The 24,766-nt window shown below is 44.2% G+C and overlaps 1 protein-coding gene across 3 annotated transcripts in view; it reads left to right on the top strand.

The window, feature by feature from the left end:
* The window catches only part of LOC137523394 (serine/threonine-protein phosphatase PGAM5, mitochondrial-like), an 83,902-nt gene extending 60,110 nt beyond the window's left edge, over nucleotides 1-23,792 (top strand). For all 3 annotated transcript variants that reach the window (XM_068243406.1, XM_068243407.1, XM_068243405.1), the window contains exons 3-6: nucleotides 546-671; nucleotides 7,704-7,789; nucleotides 7,904-8,034; nucleotides 23,323-23,792. In XM_068243406.1, the coding sequence (XP_068099507.1) occupies nucleotides 546-671; nucleotides 7,704-7,789; nucleotides 7,904-8,034; nucleotides 23,323-23,470 (491 nt within the window). In that variant the 3' untranslated portion in view covers nucleotides 23,471-23,792. The remainder of the gene's footprint in view (nucleotides 1-545; nucleotides 672-7,703; nucleotides 7,790-7,903; nucleotides 8,035-23,322) is intronic.
* Nucleotides 23,793-24,766: the final 974 nt, after the last annotated feature.

The raw sequence follows: 24,766 nt of genomic DNA, 5'->3' as shown, positions 1-24,766 counted from the left end.
GTGCAAGAGGCCTTAAGGTGGCTGTTCTGCTCAAAAAAATGTAACTCTTAAATCTATTTCTAATGGCTTTTAGGATCTGATTCATTAGGCAGGTAGGCATGCAACTCCAACCACCCCCTCCCCTGCACCAGTTGTAGCTGCAGTGAGCAGTTTATCTTTAAATTTAGTCTCCGAGCACATTCTTCCGCACTCCAGTCTGGGATTCTTGGTTTCTCAGCATGTGACAGGCAGCTTCTCCCCCCCCCCCCCCCCCCTTTCTGCCATGCATCAGCAAACAGAGCCTAGAGGGGGCATGCATAACTTGTACTCATTAGAACAGAGGCAGCCCATTCCTCCCTTGGTTGGCAAAGAAAATATTAGATATATTAGACAGTGCAACTAGCAAAGGCTGCAGTAATCCAGACCACATTAGAACAGGTTTAGAAAATTATAGGATAGAAGAAATAAGGCTGAATTTTTGTATCTTCCCATAGTATCAACTCCTAATGGCTTCTTAAATCAACCACAATACTACACTGCAATAATTTTCCTCCCGTTTCTTGTAGGTCGTGAACAGGCACAATTGACTGGTAAGCGTCTGGCTGATTTGGGGTATCATTATGATCACATAACTTACTCTACATTGACAAGGGCCAAAGAGACATCAGAAATCATTGGCCAGTGCCTGCAAGGTAAGTGGTACAACTAGGCCATCTTTCTTTGTATCTTGGCTTTCCACTGGTTATGGTGTGTACAACGCTATGGAAGAAGTTGGCACGTTTAATTCCGTTTTGGAATTAAAAGAACCTTAGAGGGATTTCACTGGCTATATAACATGAAACTATAACTTTTTGTTTGCCCATTAAATCTCTCCTCAGCTTGACTGACTTTCTGACATTTATAACAGGTGTATAAATGCAGAATGTTTTAGTGTTATGAAGTCAGACATAACACATGGCCTCCAAGAATCCACTGAATTCTACATAACAGCCTAGGCTGTGACACGGGTTGGATTACATAGATCTAGGAAGCCTTTATGATGCAACCAAGATTACCATATATCAAATATAAGTCAACCTCATGTACAAGTTGACTCCAATATTTGACCCTCTTAAGCAGGAATGTTTCATTGACTCTTAAGTCGATCAAGCAAACTAAATGGCTATACTTGGGGACCAGGAAGAATTAACAGCTGTACTTGGGGACCTAGAGGGGTTAATAACTGCACTGCATACAGTATTGCAACCATTTATCCCTCCTGTCTAAAGTGCAGCCAAAAACTCCTCCAGCCCCTTGTGTAGAAATTATTCACCCCTCTTCCTGCAGCCTAGTTTTCCCCTGCCCCTTTCCTTAGTTGTTGTGGCCAGGACTTCCAGACCTTTATTTTCTTGGCTTTTTTTTTTTTTTTTTTTTTTAAAGGACTTACGAACCAAAACAGTAAAGTCTGTACCTGGTATGAAGTTGGAAGGCACGGAGGACGCCATCCGCGCCCTCCATGCAACTCCCCCTGAACCCCCCAAAGCCTGGGTAAGGCTCTTCTGCCTCCTCAAATATGGCTGCGCAATTGCACCGACACGAGTGCGGCTGCGCAGCTCTAGGGCCTCCCTCCCCGATCCACGCTACATAGCGTGGATCGGGGAGGGAGGCCTTAGAGCTGCGCAGCCGCACTCGCGTTGGTGCAATTGCGCGGCCTCCTCCGACACCCATATTTGAGGCAGGAGAGCCCAACCCGGGCTGTGGTGTAAGGGGCTGACCGGGGGGGGGGGGAGCATAAGCAGCGGGGACCCGGCGGAGCTGAATGGAGGGTGTGGATGGCGTCCTCTGTGCCTTCCAACTTCATACAGGTACAGACTTTACTGTTTTGGCTCGTAAGGCCTTTAAAGAACATCACTCACCACTGGGTAAACTGCAAAGGGGAATGTCACTAATAGTACACACAACTCTGTGCTTAGTGTTGCTCTTGACTCGTAAGTCAACCCCTATATTTTTACCTAGTGAGTCAGACCTAAATTTCTAGATTTATACTAAAGTATGTACAGTGCTGCCAATAATTATTCATACCCCTGACAAATTTGACTAAGTTTTATTCAACCAGCAAGTAGTTTTTTTTTGGACATGATGTCTCCCAAAAAATGACTGTGTAATGTGGAATAAACCTTTTTTCTCTGCTTTTAAATTTGAGCAAAAAGTGTCCAGTCAACAATTCATACCCTTTTTTTTTTTTTTTTTTTTTTTTTTTTTAATCAACAGAAAAGCCTTCATTGGCTATTACAGCAAATCAAATGCTTTCAATTTCTTACCAGCTTCTTGCATGTCTCCAGGTATTTTTGCCTGTTCATCTTAATCAATGAGCTCCAAATCTTTCAGGTTGGAGGGTCTTCTTGCCATCACCCTGATCTTTAGTTCCCTCCACAGATCTCAATTGGATTAAAGCCAGGACTCAGACTGGGCCACTCCAAAACGTTAATGTTGTCTGCTACAATTCCTTACCACTTTTACTTTGTTTTGAGTCATTGTCGTGCTAAAACAGCGTTGGACAGGGCTGGCAGGAGCTTGGGATTCTGCCCAGTAGGCCTCCCTTTTAGTGGCCCCCAAGCACTGCAGGAGGGGGCACAGAGCAAGGGGAGCAGTCTCACCTCCACCAGGGGGGCCCCCTTCGCCACTCCCCCCCGCCCCCCCCCAAGCTAGAATGTGCAGCGGGCAACATACAACCTGCATGATCCTGCTCTGCCTGCCACTGCTCTGGTCTTCTCTGCTGTCCAATCATGCTCACAGAAAGCAGTGAGAGCGTGATTGGACAGCAGAGAAGACCAGAGCAGGATCATGCAGGAAGATGTAAGTTGAATGTTGCCCACCTGCTGCACATTCTAGCTTGAAGGGGGGGGGGGGGGGGTGCAGGGGCCCAGGTGAGGAAGGGGGAAGAGTGCCCACCACTGCTCCTCCTCCCAGGCTACCTGTACACTGGGGATGCCTATAGATGTGGCTAAACTGGGAACGCCTACTGACCTGGATGCCTATACTGAGGATCTATAGACCTGGCTACCTATACTGGGGACACCTATATCATGGCAGCTCTAACGCTGTTCACATGGCAAAACCTAGTCAGCACTCTGGGCCCTGCATTGTTGCCCCATAACATCCAGACAAATGCCTGAGTAAGGTGTTGGTTTTTCACACCTATATCGAACTACCTATGCAGGGGACACTTATAGCTGGCTACCTAATACTGATATTACATGGCTGTAAAAAAGCAGTGTTGCAGATGCAATATTTGCATAAAAACAGCAACAGTATGTGGCCCAGCATGTCAATCTTCAGTAATGCAGCTTTTATTCACTTAGCCTGTTATACTATGATGGATTCTAACACATCAATGCAATGTTTAAGGCGGCAAGCTCCCCTTAAGCCTGTGCAGCCATTAATCTAATTTATGCACAAATTTTACATCCTGGACCCTCGGCCCAATCAGAATGGGGGCAACAGTCCAAAGGGTAGGTAGAGTTGGGCCGAACATCCGATTTTAGGTTCGCAAACTTTCGCGGAAGGTTCGGTTCGCGAACCGCAATAGACTTCAATGGGGAGGCAAACTTTGGAGAAAAAAAAAACCTATGCTGGCCACAAAAGTTGGATGGAAAAGATGTTTCAAGGGGTCTAACACCTGGAGGAGGGCATGGCGGAGTGGGATACATGCCAAAAGTCCCCAGGGAAAAATCTGGATTTGACGCAAAGCAGCGTTTTAAGGGCAGAAATCACATTGAATGCTAAATGACAGGCCTAAAGTGCTTTAAAACATCTTGCATGTGTATACATCAATCAGGTAGTGTAATTAAGGTACTGCTTCACACTGACACACCAAACTGTTCACTGAACAGAACAGGTATGCAGTGGCGGGTTCGCTGAACAGGTATGCAGCCAGGAACAAGCTAAGCCTAACTAATCTTTCCCTATGAGAGACAGTGCAGCAGCTCGCCCTACTCTCACTAAGGCAGGCACACGAGTGGCCGTAATGGCCGCCGCTGCCTGCCTTATATAAGGGGGGTGGGGCTCCAGGGGCTAGTGTAGCCTAATTGGCTACACTGGGCCTGCTGACTGTGATGTAGAGGGTCAAAGTTGACCCTCCATGGTGCATTATGGGGCGAACCGAACTTCTGAAAACATTCACCTGCGGGACGCGAACCACAGAAGTTCGCATGGAACCGTTCGCAGGCGAACCGTTCGGCCCAACTCTAAGGGTAGGTCTTGTTCGTTAGACAAACACCTAGATTAGTGGTGAATGCAACAGGCACACTAACAATTCTGGAGACCACAGCACTTCCCAAGGTGTGTATATGCATGAAAACTATATATGCAAGAGTTGACAACCAATGGTATATAAATATCCCCAGTGAATCACTCCACAGTGATTTCTAAGGCCAGGTAAAACATGTCCTTAAAGAGACACTGAAGCGAGACTAAATCTCGCTTCAGGTCTTATATATAGCAGGGGCACGTGTGCCCCTGCTAAAACGCCGCTATCCCGCGGCTTAACGGGGGTCCCTTCACCCCCAACCCACCCCCCGCAAAAGTTGGTCGGAAAATGGTCACTCGTATTCTTCTTCCTGGAGGCAGGGCTAACGGCTGCAGCCCTGCCTCCAGTCGCGTCTATCAGACGCGCATCGCCGCCTCTCCCCCGCCCATCTCAGTGAAGGAAGACAGAGGGGTGGGGGAGAGGCGGAGATACGCGTCTGACAGACGCGCATGGGGCAGGGCTGCGGCGGTTAGCCCTGCCCCAACCAGGAAGCGCTCCCCCCGCTGCACGGAGGGGGTTTGGGGGGACAGGGACCCCTGTTAAGCCGCGCTATAGCGGCGTTTTAGCAGGGGCACGCATGCCCCTGCTAGCTATGAGGTCTGAAGCGAGATCTATTCTCGCTTCAGACTCTCTTTAAGGATGACTAGTTGAAATCTACACCTTGTTTTGATGCTGATGTGGCTGCTAGGGCATAGATTACAGCTCACCGCTGTGTTCTTGCCATTGTCTGCAGCTTACTCTCTCTGCTGTCTCTATAATGGCAGAGCCCTGTGAGCTGGTCAGGAGCTGACTTCATTGGCTCCTGACCCTGTCTATTAACCACTTACCGACCGCCGCATGTACAAATGGCGGCCGGAAAGTGGATCCCGCAAGGACCGCCGCATGTACAATTGGCGGCGGTCCTTGTACGGGCATGGGCGGAGCGATAGCGTCATTTGTGACGCGATCCTCCGCCAGTGACTGCCTCCACCCCCTCGCGCTGTAACCCGCCGGCCATTCGGAAGCGCCGGTGGGTTACTAGCACCCGGATCGCCGCATACAGTGTATAATACACTTTGTAATGTATACAAGGTGTATTATACAGGCTGCCTCCTGCCCTGGTGGTCCCAGTGTCCGAGGGACCACCAGGGCAGGCTGCAGCCACCCTAGTCTGCACCCAAGCACACTGATTTCCCGCCCCCTGATCGCCCACCCCCCCCCCCAGACCCCTGTTTGCACCCAATCAACCCCTAATCACCCATCAATCACTCCCTGTCACGATCTGTAAACTTTTTTTTTAATGCCCTAAACTGCCCCTGCTCCCTCCTGATCACCCCCCCTGTGTACTGTATGCATCTATCCCCCCTGATCACCTGTCAATCACTGCCACCCATCAATCAGCCCCTAACCTGCCCCTTGCAGGCAATCTGATCACCCACCCACACCAATAGATCACCCGCAGATCCGACGTCAGATCACCTCCCAAGTGCATTGTTTACATCTGTTCTTTACCCTAAACACCCTCCAATTACCCATCAATCACCCCCTGTCACTGCTACCCATCAGATTAGACCCCCTAGGGCACTCAATCACATGCCCACACCCTCAGAATGCCCTCAGACCCCAGCCCTGATCACCTCGCCAGTGGTGTTGGTCAATAGTTAGTGAAAAATGACACTTAGTGGAAATGTGTTATATTTTTTTTCACAAACTTGTGACAAAAAATAAAACCTATGAACTCGCCATACACCTAACAGAATACCTTGGGGTGTCTTCTTTCTAAAATGGGGTCACTTGTGGGGTTCCTATACTGCCTTGGCATTTTAGGGGCCCTAAACCGTGAGGAGTAGTCTAGCAAACAAATGCCTCAATGACCTGTGAATAGGACGTTGGGCCCCTTAGCGCACCTAGGCTGCAAAAGTGTCACACATAGTATTGCTGTACTCAGGAGAAGTAGTATAATGTGTTTTGGGGTGTATTTTTACACATACCCATGCTGAGTGGGAGAAATATCTCTGTAAAAATAAAAAATCAAATTGTCATTTACAGAGATTTCTCCCCAGCATGGGTATGTGTAAAAATACACCCCAAAACACATTATACTACTTCTCCTGAGTACGGCAATGCCACATGTGTGGCACTTTTTTGCAGCCTAACTGCGCTAAGGGGCCCAAAGTCCAATGAGCACCTTTAGGCTTTACAGGGGTGCTTACAATTAGGCACACCCCAAAATGCAAGGACAGTAAACACACCCCACAAATTACCCCATTTTGGAAAGTAGACACTTCAAGGTATTCAGAGAGGAACATAGTGAGTCCGTGGCAGATTTCATTTTTTTTTTCTTTTTTGTCAGTGTCATTTTCCACTAACTTGTGACAAAAAATAAAATCTTCTATGAACTCACCATGCCTCTCAGTGAATACTTTGGTATGTCTTCTTTCCAAAATGGGGTCATTTGGGGGTATTTATACTATCCTGGAATTCTAGCCCCTCATGAAACATGACAGAGTTAAAAACTTTTGACAAAATTCATGTCTTTTTTGACGAATATAATAAGTAAAAATCGCAGCAGCAATCAAATGGCACCAAAAGAAAGCTTTATTAGTGACAAGAAAAGGAGGTAAAATTTAATTTAGGTGGTAGGTTGTATGAGCGAGCAATAAACCATGAAAGCTGCAGTGGTCTGAATGGGGGAAAAAAGGGTCTGGTCCTTAAGGGGGGTAAAGCCCACAGTCCTCAAGTGGTTAATGTAAGCAATTCCCCTTGTCTTACTTGATAGTCAGATGCCAATGAAAGCAGCTCCTGACCGGCTCACAGGAACCCTGCAGTCTCTATGACGTGTGGCTGAGGTGGACAGCGTTTGCAGCAATTTGTCATTTATTCTGACGTCTCTGGTCCTTAAGGGGGCAGAGGCCGCTGGTACAGAAGTGGTTAATGCAGCATGGATTCTATCTTGGCATAGATCAGACCTAGGCCTCACATGACTTTGGTCATCTCTGGAATTAACAGGAAGTGTGAACATGTATGCTTTTTTTTTTGTGGGAGGGGAGAGAAGTGTGCTAAAAGGGATGGGTGTCGGCTTGTTGGGGATAATTGCCTCTCGTTCCTGGTAGTGATCATCTGGTCTTCCATGAAGCTCTCCTTGCTAGATGTCCAGATTTCACTTCTCCCAGGAGCTACTTCTGGTTTCTCTTGCAGTTCTGTACTTGGCAGAAAGTACAAAGCTGCCAGGGAGATGGAAAGGTAGCTAAATGCACACTTAAACATGCATCCACAGGGCATCTCATATATGCACTAATTGCCTGTAATGACCATTGACAAGCTGCAGTAGGAGTACTGCAATGCAGTAAGTGTAAAAGGGCCCTTAAATTGGTACTCCTAATTAAAGTACTGAAATGCTGCAAATTTTGATGCTTTTACATTCAAATGTTTATCTTCCAACTACCCTTTTTGTCAGGTGTGGCACGAACAGGCTCTGACTTGTTGCAAGAAGGCCATCCCATCCAACCAGACCCATGTCAGCACTGGAGGCCAGAAGTTTTTGTGAGTCCTTGAATTCATCTTCAGTTACAACAGCTATTTTGCATCAATTGCATAGAAATGATTGCAAGCTCAAGTTTAAGCAGCACTAATCTGTTATAAAAATGTCTTGTCCAGTATTATACAGATGGACCTCGTATAGAAGCTGCATTTAGGAAGTTCATTCACCGAGCTGACCATGAGCAAAGAGAAGACAGCTATGAGATAATTGTCTGCCATGACAATGTAATCCGCTACCTTGTATGCAGGTAATACTTGCTGTGCTCTAGCTTAAACCAAAACTGAAAAATACACACATCCTACTTGCCCCATAGTCTTATCCTCAATCTCGTTCTCCTCTTCTGTCTTGTTTCTCCACTGTAATCATTGGAATTCTCCATACTCCATTTTGAAAATTGCCATCACCCTGTAACTACTTTCTGGTCAGCACTGTTAAACTGTCTCCCACTTGAGCCATAGGGAAACACTGACATAACTTTTTCAAATTTTATTTATATAGTTTTGGTATAACAGAGCACTGTTATAAAAATATACAAGTACAACCATACTTTATAGGCAGAATGTAGTTTTTACAATGGGTAATCCATATAACTTAAGAAATCCACATGTAATCTCACAAAGCATTACATTGTGGTGACTAATAGTAAATCCTCAGATATTATAGGAATATAAATGTTCATAACCTCAGAGCAAATATAGGATATTGCAAGAGTCTTGATTCCACAGTCCAAGATTGATTTTGTGATCCAAAATGGGTATTACCCATAATGTTGCCGTACCTATATTTTGGTATGATGGCATATTTTCAGTGCAATGATATAGGCAAGAGTAAGAACAGAACCGTGACAGAGGAAAAAGAGGTTGAGTAAAGGAAAAACATAACTGGCAAGGTCCGAGTAATGGGTGGCCAATGCTGTCTGATTTAAAGGAATGTGTTAGTCAACACCAGGGGAAGGAGGGGAGTGTCCCAATGAGTGACTTCAAGGCTTTGCTAAGATTTTTAAATTCCTGACTTTCTGTAGAAAGTCCAGAGTCTCCAGGTTTTAGCATAGTCACTATGGAGTTTTATATGCTTTTGTGCTCCAATTATTGTGAAGGAGAAATAACTGCAGGGTGAAGGACCTTAACTTCTCTGATTAAATGTTCCACTTTTGCCAAGTAAAGTGCATTCCCATAACAGGGGCAGAAAGGAGCCCGTTGCTGAACACCTTCTCTCAGAGAACCGTTGTTGGGGAAAAATGTAGTGTAGTTTCTCCAGCGTGAAATACCATTGTGATATCTTAGTTTCTCTTGGATTTTTAATCACGATGGAGGTTTTGTGGGTAATTAGTTTGGATCTTTGAGCTTCAGAGAATGTACATTGGAGGTCTCACATGGACACTAGCTTGCTCATCAGTTGTCCTTTCATTTAACTGACAGCAACTGGTTTATTTCAGTTCTGACAACCTTGTCAGAACTGGAAGGAATCGTAAGCTTGAGGGGAATGGTCAGAGGCAAGTGTTATGTATATTCTATTTTCTCTCTTCAGATGTGAGGAAACTTATTATTCTTAGTCCCCCTCCAGGGGCTACCATAAGAACATCCTAAGAGGTGGCTGCATATTTCCAATAGATTTCATGCTGTGATCTATTAGAAACCTGTAATATACTGGCATTAATGAATTCCTCTTGATCTGAGGGTCAGGCTTGACAATCTGTGTATGGGCACCTTGTGTTTGGGGAAACAAAAGTACCCCTGATCCGAGTGTTGCTAAGCATACTTTTAATTGCACCCTGTATTTATCAGCCATAAAATTTGAATGAGATGGTCTATAGGTGAGAAGTGGCAGTACTCCTTCCCTAGTCTGTCCCAAGGAACACCAATTTCGCTCACCACTTATGGATACTGTTACTGCACACAGTGCTCAGGGGAACAGCTGTGTGGGCTTGGAGATGGAGCTCAGAATGATGGTGTAGTAACTATCCAGTACATTATCCTAAACACTATCTCCCAAGCCCACACATTGCAGATCTTCTACGCACTCTGGTTCCTGATATTACAGGGGTGTTCTCCAGGGCTGTGGAGTTGCTACAAAATCCAATAACTCAGACTCTTCTAATTTGCATATTACAAACTTGTTGTTTTGGATGTATGTAACATAATCTATTTGTCTCAACTGCCAACACTTACAAATTTAAAAGCCAACTGAAGTGAGGCTATGTAGATTGCCATGTGTATTCCCTTTATTCATAGACTAAAACTAGTCCTTGGTAAGAGTACTTGTAAAAGGTACAGACAGGAACAAAGAACATGGGTCCTAGGCAATGTACCTGCACATCATTCTTACATGTACCCAGTGTTACTCTGCAGGAGAATGAGGGGATTCTTCTATTAGACATTTTTCATACACCATTCTGACCAGAGGTGTTTATCACCCATAAACCTGGTTCAATGTGCACAACATTTTCAGTGGATTCCCTGCAGCTCTGTGGGGAGTGCATATGTATAGTACTACTGTGTAAAAAAGTAAACCTGAGACAGATGAAATTAAAGTTTTATTCATACTTGTACCTTCAGGCCAATCAATCCCTCGCTGTCCTCCTCAGCCACTTTGATCTTCTGCTATGAGTCCAGGTACTTGAGCCAGTCTGGCATAGAGCACATGCGTGCGCGCACACACTCCGGCACTGGTAGCGTACTACACCTGCGCAGCACTATTGCACAGGTGCAGAATGCTACTGGCTGTAGGAGCGGCATGTGGCCTGACTGGCTGAATTACTGGGTCTCTTCACAGAAAATCCAGGTGAGGGACTGATTGGCCTGAAGGGGGCTGGAGGAAGCTCCAGTTACGTATTTTAATTTAATTCCATCTCAGGTACCCTTTGCATAAGGGCGCATAAATCGGCCATCAACGCAGAATTTCCATCTGATTGACCATCTCTATTAGTGACACAGCTACACATCAGGCTTTATTCTTACAGCATAATGTCTAGTATAGGAGATTCCTGTGTACACATCATATTTACTATATTACATATTTACTGGTGGTTTGAGTCCGCAAGGAGAAAAGCGCAATATAAATGTTTGTCTTGTCTACTATACAGTCACAATCAAATATGTATATCTGACTTTAAAAATACAGGGGCTGCTTTATTGAAGCAGCACAAGTAACTATTTTTTGATTGGTTATTTCATGTTTGGCCTAAGCACAGGTATTACTATATATATATATATATATATATTCTCCCTCTGAGAAATGGAACATTTTATCATATTTTCTACTTTAATTACAGTTTCAATCCCTCACCCTGACTCCAGACACCCAAAATTGCTTTGACTTCACAGCCCTGGTGTTCTCCTACCCACCAATTTAGTTGTCAGTGAAGTTCTGGTCAAACTACAGTTCAGATGCAGAGCTGTTTACTATTGTGGGCTCTTGGCACCCTGTGCATTTATTTGTAGACTTATGACTGTATCCCATGTCCAGGTAGCATTTAGCATTTGCTCAAGATAACATGCATGTGAGCAGACAGCCCCCAGCTAACTAACTTCAGCAAACACTTGATTAGCCCATATAAAGCCAGTGAATGAATACATAAGCAAGGGAGGGGGGGGGGGGGGGATTTAGGTTAGCATCCATATCTAGATAGGTACATCCAAAGAGCCATGGCAATGCCAGTCTCCTGCAGTCATTACAGTGGATGTGGGCATCCTACACCAGCTAGTAGCCAATTTGCAGTAGGATAAATCTAGACAAATAACATTCAGCTGTTTGCATTGCATGGGAACCCAAATGACTCATAGCTCAGGATCAGAGGCATAGCTATGGGTGGGCAAGAGGGGACACATGTCCCCAACTGTAAGGGGGCACAGAGCATGGCCAGTGTACCCCTAAGTGAGTGAAAGGCAGATTGCTGGTTGCCCAAAGTGCCCCTGCTTCTCTCCCTCTGCAGTAAAGTGCAGAAGTGTTAACCACAGCAGGACAGAACAAGGGGGCACATCTGGATAACTTTAGGGGTGCATCTAAACATGGGGAAGGGGGACACATTTGGCTATGTAAATGGGGGGGGGAGAGAGGGGGCACATTTGGCTACCCAGCATTACAGCATGTACATTTGGCTCCTCCCATGACCACACTCACATTCTGATTCATGGCCATGCCCAGTTTGTCCAGAGGACGCAAAAACTGTCTTTGTCCCCAGGCGCTGAGAAGCCTAGCTACACCTCTGCTCAGGCTCTAGCTCTCATATCTGACTACAGAATAAATCTGGAGGTGTGGCATGTATAAGATTGTTTTCATGGCATGGGGCAGTCTTCTACAACTTCACTAGTACTAGAGATGCTAAAACTTCACTAGTACTTGATATGCTAAGACGCCCAAATTTATCAACTAGGTTTTGTTTTTTTTTCTTAATTTGGCCCATACCATTGCACTACTTGATACACCAATGCTGCTGTCTAGGTTTTCAGTAGATTTCATTGTGAAATCCTATTGAATGTGTAGTGTATGGTGGTTTTAATCGCCTTTCTAATCTGAATCAGATTAAAGGGATCTGGTTTCAACATTGTGTGGCAATTTGGCCAGTGGCCACCTTAAGTTATGGTCAATTGCTATGCATAGTGTAAAGTTGCTATTGTGGCAGTGGGAAAGTGTCAAGATTTCTGTGATTGGTAATTCTGATCCACTCTGCTCTACAGGTGATCAAAGAGAACCAATCTAAACTATATCTATCCCTGAAAAGATTGCTAAATGACCAGCATCATGTAGTCCAATCTAGAAGTGTGTGTGATGTAAGACCAGTAATAGACATTTCTTATGCTGGCTATACACGGTACATTTTTGCCACTCGATTGAGCCATTTAGATGGCTCAATTGATTTTCAACATGTCCACTCGATTCTGCGCTTGATGATGCATAGGGAACAATGGGAAAAGACTAATGGAAGATAAGAACATACTGCGCAGAAAACAATCGGGCATGAAATGGTGGCAAAAAAGTACCATGTTCCCAGCATCAGTGTTCAGTAGCCTGAAAAAATTGTATATAGAACCAAAATAGTATTGAGTGTGTGCTCTATGTGCAGGTACCAGCACTGGTATAAATATGACACTTGCAAAAAGAGAAAAGGACAAACCAGTAAATGCTGCTCAAAAACTGCACTTTATTTTATGGTAATTAAAACACACACATAAATAACTTGAAAATGTCAGGTGATTCCTGACAGTAAATAGTACTGTAAATACAATATACGTGCTGCAATCTTAAGAGGGCAGTAAGGAAAAAGTCCCTTTTGAAAAGCCTATTTGTCTATATGGGGATCCATCCCTACCAAGCTGAGTTAAAGGTACATAGGAGTAGGGCACAGCTAATAGATCCAGCAAGTGTGCAGCTGCCAGCCCACCCCTAAAGTAAGTGAAGCTGGTATGTTGTCTTTGGTGACGTCCCAACTGTGACCCCGAGAGGGGACCCAGGTATAAATATCCTGGGGACAAATACCACTCACAGAGGGCAGAAAGGACGTGACCAATATGATCAATGATCAGTCAATCAGCAACCTGCAGTAGAAGGGGAGGACACCCAAACAATAAGACCAATACTGTGCAATATGTCAAAAATATTGAGGACACCCTATCTAGTGTTGGGCGAACAGTGTTCGCCACTGTTCGGGTTCTGCAGAACATCACCCTGTTCGGGTGATGTTCGAGTTCGGCCGAACACCTGACGGTGCTCGGCCAAACCGTTCGGCCATATGGCCGAACTAAGAGCGCATGGCCGAACGTTCCCCGAACGTTCGGCTAGCGCTGTGATTGGCCGAACGGGTCACGTGGTTCGGACCCGAACGCGCTCTGATTGGCCGAACTGTCACGTGGTTCGGGTAAATAAATACCCGAACCACGTCATATCTCCGCCATTTGTCTGTGGGTTTAGCTTTGGGTAGGCAGGCAGGGTAGTTCGCGCTCCAGCCACGCTAGCCAGGGTCCCCCCCAGTCATTGTGTGTCGCTGCTGGGAATAGTAGTACACCGCTCGCTCAGCATTCTGTTTACTGCCACTCTGTGTACCTCGCTCAGCCACACTATATAGCATTCTGTTTACTGCCACTCTGTGTCTGCTGGGAATAGTAGTACACCGCTTGCTCAGCCACACTATATAGCATTCTGTTTACTGCCACTCTGTGTACCTCGCTCAGCCACACTATATAGCATTCTGTTTACTGCCACTCTGTGTCTGCTGGGAATAGTGGTACACCGCTCGCTCAGCCACACTATATAGCATTCTGTTCACTGTTCTGTGTCTGCTTGGAATAGTGGTACACCGCTCGTTCAGCCACACTATATAGCATTCTGTGTACTGTTCTGTGTCTGCTGGGAACAGTAGTACACCGCTCGTTCAGCCACACTATATAGCATTCTGTGTACTGTTCTGTGTCTGCTGGGAACAGTAGTACACCGCTCGCTCAGCCACACTATATAGCATTCTGTTCACTGTTCTGTGTCTGCTGGGAATAGTGGTACACCGCTCGCTCAGCCACACTATATAGCATTCTGTTCACTGTTCTGTGTCTGCTGGGAATAGTGGTACACCGCTCGCTCAGCCACACTATATAGCATTCTGTTCACTGTTCTGTGTCTGCTGGGAATAGTGGTACACCGCTCGCTCAGCCACACTATATAGCATTCTGTTCACTGTTCTGTGTCTGCTGGGAATAGTGGTACACCGCTCGCTCAGCCACACTATATAGCATTCTGTTCACTGTTCTGTGTCTGCTGGGAACAGTAGTACACCGCTCGTTCAGCCACACTATATAGCATTCTGTGTACTGTTCTGTGTCTGCTGGGAATAGTGGTACACCGCTCACCCGTCACTGTATAGCATTGTGCTCTGTGTCGCTGCTGGGAATAGTGGTACTGTATAGCATTTCTGTACTGCCACTGTACTGCTGCCAGTCAGCGTGTACTGTAAGGATAAGTGAAATGAGGAAGAAATCCGGTGAAAGAGGGAGGGGCAAGGGAAGAGGTGTTTCCCCTGACGGTTCACGTACAGGCCACAGGGGAGCACCCAAGAAAACCCACTCAATACCGCCCATGTTGTCCAGGACAACAACCCTCACAAATCCAAAAGAACAGGACCAGATAATTACTTAGATGACCTCTCAAGCGTCCAGCAGTGGGTTAAGCAGCACCAGCACATCACGCACGAGGTCCGAGTCTTTATTACATTTATGACTGCATGGCGGTAAAAAGCATGCTATCCGCACGCTTTTTGTCCTCATGCAAGGCCTGGGTTGTTGTGTCTCACAAAGCGTGGCCTTCTCCTCCTGCGCCTCCTCCTGTTCCATCACGTGTGCTGCTGCTGGGTTAGCGTTGCCGCGTGGTCCCTGTTTATTGAACCACTTATCTTTATTACATTTATGACTGCATGGCGGTACAAAGCCTGCTATCCGCACGCTTCTTGCCCTCATGCAAGGCCGGGGTTGTTGTGTCTCACAAAGCGTGGCCTTCTTCTCCTCCTGCGCCACCCTCCTCCTGTTCCATCACGTGTGCTGCTGCTGGGTTAGCGTTACCGGTCCCTTTTCCTGGAACCTCTTATATGTATTACATTTATGACTGCATGCCGACAAAAAACATGTTACCTGTGCAAAGAAAACAGACATTTCCCGCATTTAAAAGACAGTTTTCCCTTTGAAACTTTAAAATCGATTTTCTCAAAAACTATAAGCTCTTTTTGCTAATTTTTTTTTCCTCTTGTACCCACTCCCAAGGTGCACATACCCTGCAAATTTGGGGTATGTAGCATGTAAGGAGGCTTTACAAACCACAAAAGTTCGGGTCCCCATTGACTTCCATTATGTTCGGAGTTCGGGTCGAACACCCGAACATCGCGGCCATGTTCGGCCTGTTCGGCCCGAACCCGAACATCTAGATGTTCGCCCAACACTAACCCTATCCTGACCTGTGAGGAAACCAACATTTGGAATTTTTATAAAGGTTATAACCACTCACAGAGGATAAAAGGGTGTGACCAATATGATCAAAAATAGGCTATTCATAGAATGCAAGAGAGCCGGTAAACAGAGCAATATATACAGATGCCGCCAAAAATCATTTGTGCCAATACCACACTAAAATTCACAACAGATTTTCAATTCAAAACCGCTGAAATTGGATTGTATATGGGAGGGCGCCACATGTACTGTAGACCTAAAAAAATTCAAAAATTAGAATCGAATTGCAGCATAATAGAATGTAGCTAGGAGCAAACAGGAGGGCCCTCCTGTGTTAAGCCAGCAATTAGTTGATGTACAGTTCTCAGTCCAAGCGTACTCCTTCAATAATAAATCATCTCCACATAAATGTATATCACCACACCGTTACATATAGGTCGACAGAGGGTTTTAAATTGCCGGATAGTCTTTATAATGTGCCAAGTTCCACCTGGGCCAGCCAAACCACTACTATATCCACGAAGGTCGCCCAGTTTAGATATAGATAATCTTGCGGGCAGTTAGTGGGCAGTGGATAGGGCGCTATAGAGCAAATCTTCTGATGTTATCAGTAAAGAAAAGTCACATAGTCAGTTGCGCATAGCAATTAGCACCTCAATTTGTTTGTGGAATTGCTGACATTAAACAGTCATCTTGCCATTATTATGGCGCTGCAAACAAAGCTCCAGGCGTTTGTGATAGTAGCAGGCAAGATAGCCTAATGCGGAAATACTAGGCATCCAGTGGTTATAAGATCAATATTCGTAGTATGCCATTAATGCAAACTATAAATGGCAGCAATACGTTGAAATCACTTATCTGGTCCAGTGGTGTGCTGTAATCAATAAGCTGCATACAGGTTCAGTGAAAAGCGGCTGCTGGTGGCTTAGCTAGGCAACGGCAGGCAGGCTCTCCCACGTGTGGTAATGGCGGCGGCTCACATGAGTTAAACCCGGCTGTAGAGTGTAATAGAGCGTAGCATGACGTCTACGCGTTTCGCCCCGCCCACCGGAGCCCCGCCCACCGGAGCTTCATCAGGACGTGCTACGTCATCACGTCTGCTGTGTAAAGGTTCCCTCTATTTATATTGCACGGTCTGAACTTGGCGAAATTCCAAGCAGACCCCATCTAGTGGTGGGAACCTAACACAGCTGGTATTGCATTTATGGAGACATCTTGTGGTCAAAAAGGGGTAGAACAACCCCCTAGTAAAGGGACAAACCAAGGTATAGTAATATAGGCACCCAATTGGCAAAAAATGGGCTGAAAAGGGAAAAATTAGATCCTAAAAAATAGTTCAGGGATTCTATTTTAGAAATACCTTAAGATTAAGATCCACATTAAGCCCCAAAGGAACCAAAGTCTTTAGCTGATATATCCAGAAACTCTCCTTTTTAATTAGTTGAGCTTTCATATTTCTGTACCTGATACCCGGGTCTAGACGGTAAATGGCCTTAAATTTTAAACCCGATGGATCAGAATTATGGAACTCTGCAAAATGAGAGGCTATTGGAGTTTTATCTCTTTTTTCTTCCTCTGCTGAGTCAACAATCGCTCGCACATGTTCCTGAATTCTGGTTCTTAATTCCCTTTCCGTCTTGCCCACATAATGCTTATTGCAGGGGCAGGTCATTTGGTATACCACAAAAGTACTACGACAATCAAGGGGGCACCTAATATTATATGTCCTGTCACCTGCAGAGTTTACAAAAATGTCAGTACTGTCTACATATTGGCAAACTGAACATTTTTTACACGGCGTCATCCCATTAGATTTTTTGAAAAAGGGGGTTTGCTTACTTTTGAATTCGGATTGAGTGAGGATATCAGCTAGATTTTTATTTCGTCGCGCTGTTAGTAATGGTCTAGGCCCTATAATTCCAGCAATTTTTGAATCATTAAGTAAAATGGGCCAGAAACGCTGCAAAGTCTCTCTGAATTTGTTCCAATGGGGGCCATAAGTGGCAATCAATCTTGGGTAAAATTGTGGATTGGTGCGTGGTTTTTTGGTTAAGAGATCCTCTCGGTTTGTTTTAAGGGCCCTATAATAAGCTGACTTAAGGAGTTTATTTGGGTAACCTCTGGTTTTTAGTCTCTGTCTCAAGTCCAAGGCCTCTTTTTTAAACGTGTCAATGTCACTACAGTTTCTTCTAAGGCGCAGAAATTGTCCTATTGGGACTGCGGACTTTTGGGAATGCAAATGAGCACTCTGGTAATGTAGGAGAGTATTACCAGCAGTGCTTTTTCTAAAAGTAGACGTTGTGATGCCATCACCCTCTCGTATAATCCTTATATCCAAAAATTCAAGTTCACTAGGACTTGATTTATAGGTCAAAAAAATATTATAAGTATTGACATTTAGGCGAGATATAAAATCCTGTAAGGCTTCAGGGGACCCTGTCCAAAGTAGGAACACATCATCCACATAGCGCAGCCAGAGGGCGGCATGCTCCCGATACGCCCGATCCACATAGACCACTTCCTCCTCCCATGCGCCCAGGTGGAGACAGGCGTACGATGGAGAGCAGGCCGCCCCCATGGCCACGCCCCGCCGCTGGCGATAATACCGATGATTAAAAGTAAAAAAATTATTCATCAAAATGAACTGGAGCAGGGTATCCACAAAATCATTGTGTCCATCCTGATCAGGATAAAATCGTGTCATAAATTTTCTAACCGCACGTCTGCCTACGTCATTAGGGATGGATGTGAAAAGGGATTCCACATCCAAGCCCACTAAAATCGCATGACTAGGAACCGATACAGTTTTGAGTTTGTGTAGCAATTGCATGGTATCCAGGACAAAGGATGGCAGCATCTCAACCATAGGTTGTAATTTTTTGTCTACATATTGTGCTATTTTTTCAGTTGGAGAGTTTATAGCAGCAATGATAGGGCGCCCGGGAGGACAGACTGGATCCTTATGAATTTTGGGCTGTATGTAAATAGTCGGAACAACATATTGATCTACCCTAAGGGCTTTGAGTTCTTTTTCAGTAAGCACGTTATCCAAATATCCCCACTCTAACCTTGTATTTAGTTCATCTTTTAATTTGACAAAAGGGTTAGAAATAACTCTTTCATAACAATTAGTTCTAGAATCTGCCAATTGTCGATTAATTTCCTTTAAATACATTTCTTTTGGCATCAGAACTATATTCCCGCCCTTATCACTTTTTTTGATGACAATATTATCAAGGTTCTTCAATTTTTTCAGGGATTTACGTTCACCTATAGATAAGTTGTCCCAACTAGGATCTTGCTTCTGCCAAGTCTCTATTTCATTCATAACACATTCATTAAACAATGCAACATGTTTGTTTTTTGTCATTGAAGGAATATACTCAGAAACTGGTCTCATATCTGTATGTAGGGGGAATTTTTGTTCAAAACCCATCTCCTCTTCCTCCATCCCCTCAATGATTTCAAAATCATCAACGTCGGTAAACCCCATGTGATCTCCCACTAACCCCTGAGTCATGACATCTCCATATTCCACCTTTAAAAGAATCTTGCGTAAGTAAAGTTGCATATCTTTATAAATCTCAAAGTTCTGGACAGCCTCTGCCGGACAGAACGAGAGACCCTTGTTTAACACAGAGATATCAGTAGACGTCAGGGTTAAATCGGTGAGATTGATAATATTATTATCCACAGATTGAGAAGCTGGATTGTCATCCTGCCTCAATCTAAGTGACCTTGTTTTTCTCTTCCGCCTCTTTTTTGACTTCTCTCTAAAAAAGTAGTCTGTCTAGTTGACATTCCCTCCGATCTTTTGAGTATCCCTCTATAATCTTTCTTACGGGGATTAGGGCGATTGGGGGTACTAGACGCTGAAGTTGAGGTGTCCTCCTGGGATTCACCCGAGGAGGACGCCCAACATCTTTCTTCTTCTGGATCTACTACGCCCCCTAGGTTTCTGTGTATATTCCACAAACACTTTTTGTGTTGCAAAGTCATCCACATCTCGTTGAAACTTTTTTTGTTTGGCCGCTTTCATTTTGTCGTTTTCACTGTCTAACGCTTTCTTCATTCTAAGATTAAAGGGGCCAAAGGCCTCATTATTCTCATATTTATCCAGTTCTGCTGCGGATTTGCACAACTGTTTTTCCATTTCAATTAGCTGTATAGTCTCCTCTTCAACCATCATAGTCATAATATATATACAATTAGATATACTGTGTTCCCTCCATTGGGGCATGAATCTATCATTTCTTAAATGTTCTGCGGGGATAATTCTCTCTCTCAAACCTCGTGGTATAATCTCAGCTTTAATATACTTCTTCAAGGATATGATGTTCCACTTCCGCCTAACAATTTTTAATGCCAAGTCCTCATGTGTACGAAACATTCCCTCTAAAGGATCTGGCAGCGTCTCAGTCGGTGTTTGTGCCACACTCACCACCTGACCTGAAGCATTTTCAAAGGATTTAAATGCATTTTCCACCTCATCCACTATGTCGATTTTGGGTATATAGGCCATGTCTAAAGACCACAAGATGTCTCCACAGATAAAGGGACTGTATCTAATCTGTCCAAACAAGATAAATTGCAGCACTGGAAAAACCCCTTAAAGCAGAGGTACTAAACTAGAAAAAATTGTATATAGAACCAAAATAGTATTGAGTGTGTGCTCTATGTGCAGGTACCAGCACTGGTATAAATATGACACTTGCAAAAAGAGAAAAGGACAAACCAGTAAATGCTGCTCAAAAACTGCACTTTATTTTATGGTAATTAAAACACACACATAAATAACTTGAAAATGTCAGGTGATTCCTGACAGTAAATAGTACTGTAAATACAATATACGTGCTGCAATCTTAAGAGGGCAGTAAGGAAAAAGTCCCTTTTGAAAAGCCTATTTGTCTATATGGGGATCCATCCCTACCAAGCTGAGTTAAAGGTACATAGGAGTAGGGCACAGCTAATAGATCCAGCAAGTGTGCAGCTGCCAGCCCACCCCTAAAGTAAGTGAAGCTGGTATGTTGTCTTTGGTGACGTCCCAACTGTGACCCCGAGAGGGGACCCAGGTATAAATATCCTGGGGACAAATACCACTCACAGAGGGCAGAAAGGATGTGACCAATATGATCAATGATCAGTCAATCAGCAACCTGCAGTAGAAGGGGAGGACACCCAAACAATAAGACCAATACTGTGCAATATGTCAAAAATATTGAGGACACCCTATCCTGACCTGTGAGGAAACCCCTGCCCCTGCAATAAGCATTATGTGGGCAAGACGGAAAGGGAATTAAGAACCAGAATTCAGGAACATGTGCGAGCGATTGTTGACTCAGCAGAGGAAGAAAAAAGAGATAAAACTCCAATAGCCTCTCATTTTGCAGAGTTCCATAATTCTGATCCATCGGGTTTAAAATTTAAGGCCATTTACCGTCTAGACCCGGGTATCAGGTACAGAAATATGAAAGCTCAACTAATTAAAAAGGAGAGTTTCTGGATATATCAGCTAAAGACTTTGGTTCCTTTGGGGCTTAATGTGGATCTTAATCTTAAGGTATTTCTAAAATAGAATCCCTGAACTATTTTTTAGGATCTAATTTTTCCCTTTTCAGCCCATTTTTTGCCAATTGGGTGCCTATATTACTATACCTTGGTTTGTCCCTTTACTAGGGGGTTGTTCTACCCCTTTTTGACCACAAGATGTCTCCATAAATGCAATACCAGCTGTGTTAGGTTCCCACCACTAGATGGGGTCTGCTTGGAATTTCGCCAAGTTCAGACCGTGCAATATAAATAGAGGGAACCTTTACACAGCAGACGTGATGACGTAGCACGTCCTGATGAAGCTCCGGTGGGCGGGGCGAAACGCGTAGACGTCATGCTACGCTCTATTACACTCTACAGCCGGGTTTAACTCATGTGAGCCGCCGCCATTACCACACGTGGGAGAGCCTGCCTGCCGTTGCCTAGCTAAGCCACCAGCAGCCGCTTTTCACTGAACCTGTATGCAGCTTATTGATTACAGCACACCACTGGACCAGATAAGTGATTTCAACGTATTGCTGCCATTTATAGTTTGCATTAATGGCATACTACGAATATTGATCTTATAACCACTGGATGCCTAGTATTTCCGCATTAGGCTATCTTGCCTGCTACTATCACAAACGCCTGGAGCTTTGTTTGCAGCGCCATAATAATGGCAAGATGACTGTTTAATGTCAGCAATTCCACAAACAAATTGAGGTGCTAATTGCTATGCGCAACTGACTATGTGACTTTTCTTTACTGATAACATCAGAAGATTTGCTCTATAGCGCCCTATCCACTGCCCACTAACTGCCCGCAAGATTATCTATATCTAAACTGGGCGACCTTCGTGGATATAGTAGTGGTTTGGCTGGCCCAGGTGGAACTTGGCACATTATAAAGACTATCCGGCAATTTAAAACCCTGTCGACCTATATGTAACGGTGTGGTGATATACATTTATGTGGAGATGATTTATTATTGAAGGAGTACGCTTGGACTGAGAACTGTACATCAACTAATTGCTGGCTTAACACAGGAGGGCCCTCCTGTTTGCTCCTAGCTACATTCTATTATGCTGCAATTCGATTCTAATTTTTGAATTTTTTTAGGTCTACAGTACATGTGGCGCCCTCCCATATACAATCCAATTTCAGCGGTTTTGAATTGAAAATCTGTTGTGAATTTTAGTGTGGTATTGGCACAAATGATTTTTGGCGGCATCTGTATATATTGCTCTGTTTACCGGCTCTCTTGCATTCTATGAATAGCCTATTTTTGATCATATTGGTCACACCCTTTTATCCTCTGTGAGTGGTTATAACCTTTATAAAAATTCCAAATGTTGGTTTCCTCACAGGTCAGGATAGGGTGTCCTCAATATTTTTGACATATTGCACAGTATTGGTCTTATTGTTTGGGTGTCCTCCCCTTCTACTGCAGGTTGCTGATTGACTGATCATTGATCATATTGGTCACGTCCTTTCTGCCCTCTGTGAGTGGTATTTGTCCCCAGGATATTTATACCTGGGTCCCCTCTCGGGGTCACAGTTGGGACGTCACCAAAGACAACATACCAGCTTCACTTACTTTAGGGGTGGGCTGGCAGCTGCACACTTGCTGGATCTATTAGCTGTGCCCTACTCCTATGTACCTTTAACTCAGCTTGGTAGGGATGGATCCCCATATAGACAAATAGGCTTTTCAAAAGGGACTTTTTCCTTACTGCCCTCTTAAGATTGCAGCACGTATATTGTATTTACAGTACTATTTACTGTCAGGAATCACCTGACATTTTCAAGTTATTTATGTGTGTGTTTTAATTACCATAAAATAAAGTGCAGTTTTTGAGCAGCATTTACTGGTTTGTCCTTTTCTCTTTCAGTAGCCTGAACACTGCATTGGATGTCTAATAGTGTTTATCATGAGTGACTTTTCTCAATATGCCACTGCTACCAACTTACCAGGTAGAACCTCATATTTGTACAGCCTCATTGCAGGCAAGTCATAATGAATCTTGGTGTGCACAGAAAACAAAGGTTATGGATCTGCTAGCCTAATCTTTTCCTTCTTTCTAGGACTCTGCAAGTGCCTCCAGAAGCTTGGCTACGAATGTCTCTTCACCATGGTAGCATCACTGAACTTCTAATTCATCATAATGGCCAAGTAGCTCTCAAGGGACTTGGTGATGTTGGCTATATGCCTGCCCAAATAATTACTAATTGATGTACAGACTGTCAGACACTGTTTTTTGACTGCATCCTTAAGCACCCAACTGCATAAAGTAATAAGGCTGCATTTTTTAAGGGATTGTATCTGATTGATGCACTTTAAAAGGAAACTCATGAGTGAACTTGTCCATGCAATCACTAAACTGATATTTATTGCCTAAACCATTGCAGTAGTGGCCACATTCACAAGCTTTTATAACAAGAACACTTAAACTTTTTCCTCACTTGTTAAATTATTTGTCACAAATGTATGCACATAACTAAAACACTGCATCTTCAGGAGCAGGTTAAATTTAATAAATGCAGTTTTAAAACTACTTGTAAAGTCTCATCTTTGCTCATGGACTATACTACTTAACTATAAAATGCCTTGCTTGAGAAAATGATTGATTAGTACATATGCAATGGGATTACAGATGTCTCAATATTGGGGTGTACGTAAAACCAGGAAACTCCAGTGCCATAATTGGCATGTCACACATGCTGTGGGAACCTTTAACATCAGTCATGCTTCTGATCTGCCAGCAATATGGTGCCCCTCATACAATGCAGTAAAGGCAACCAAGCGAATTTTATTTGGGGAAACCCAGAAATGAACTTGCATAGACTTTGCCATTAGCAAATATAACCATTGTAAATTGGAGCTTCATCCCTACCCCAGCTAGAACATAGATACAATGAAGACAGACCAAATCATAGCACTATGTCCATTATAAAGATGGGGTGACCTTGGTTTAATAAGCACATACTAATGGAATAAGGTGCTGTGCTTACTCTTTCAAGCTGCATAATCCAATATCCACTTGGAATTGCTTGCATCTCATTACAATCCCTACTTGGCAGTGGGTGTTAATGTCAGAAATTGGCAGAATTCTTGTCCACATCCATTGTGATGGTCCCTTCAACTCCCTTGCCTGCCACACTGAAAGCTTGCTCAAGCAGTACCCTGGAAACTGGGATATTACATCATGTCGGTGTGTACTGAGCCCAGTCTAGCCTGGGGACTCAGAACTACAACTAGACCTGTACAGGGCACTGTAGGTACATGTAGAAGGAAAGTGAGGATGCTCAGCAAATGCCAACATGCAGCTGCTGGTAAACCCTTTCAGTCACTTCAGGCTTATAGAACTAACTGAAATTTTGACTAACCAATCACCTGCATGTTCAGTTGTGGCTTCTAATATCTTCTGGGAAGATAAGTGGGGCTGGGTGAAGCTCTCTCATTAATGGGGAAACTGGCAAAACTACTAAGTGTGGTGGTAAAGGTGGCATCAATGTTTCCTTAGTTGAC

The sequence above is a fragment of the Hyperolius riggenbachi genome, chromosome 1 (genome assembly GCF_040937935.1).
Source record: "Hyperolius riggenbachi isolate aHypRig1 chromosome 1, aHypRig1.pri, whole genome shotgun sequence".
Classification (NCBI taxonomy): domain Eukaryota; kingdom Metazoa; phylum Chordata; class Amphibia; order Anura; family Hyperoliidae; genus Hyperolius; species Hyperolius riggenbachi.
Note: the sequence above shows the minus strand (reverse complement) of the source record. Positions and strands in the feature narration are given on the sequence as shown.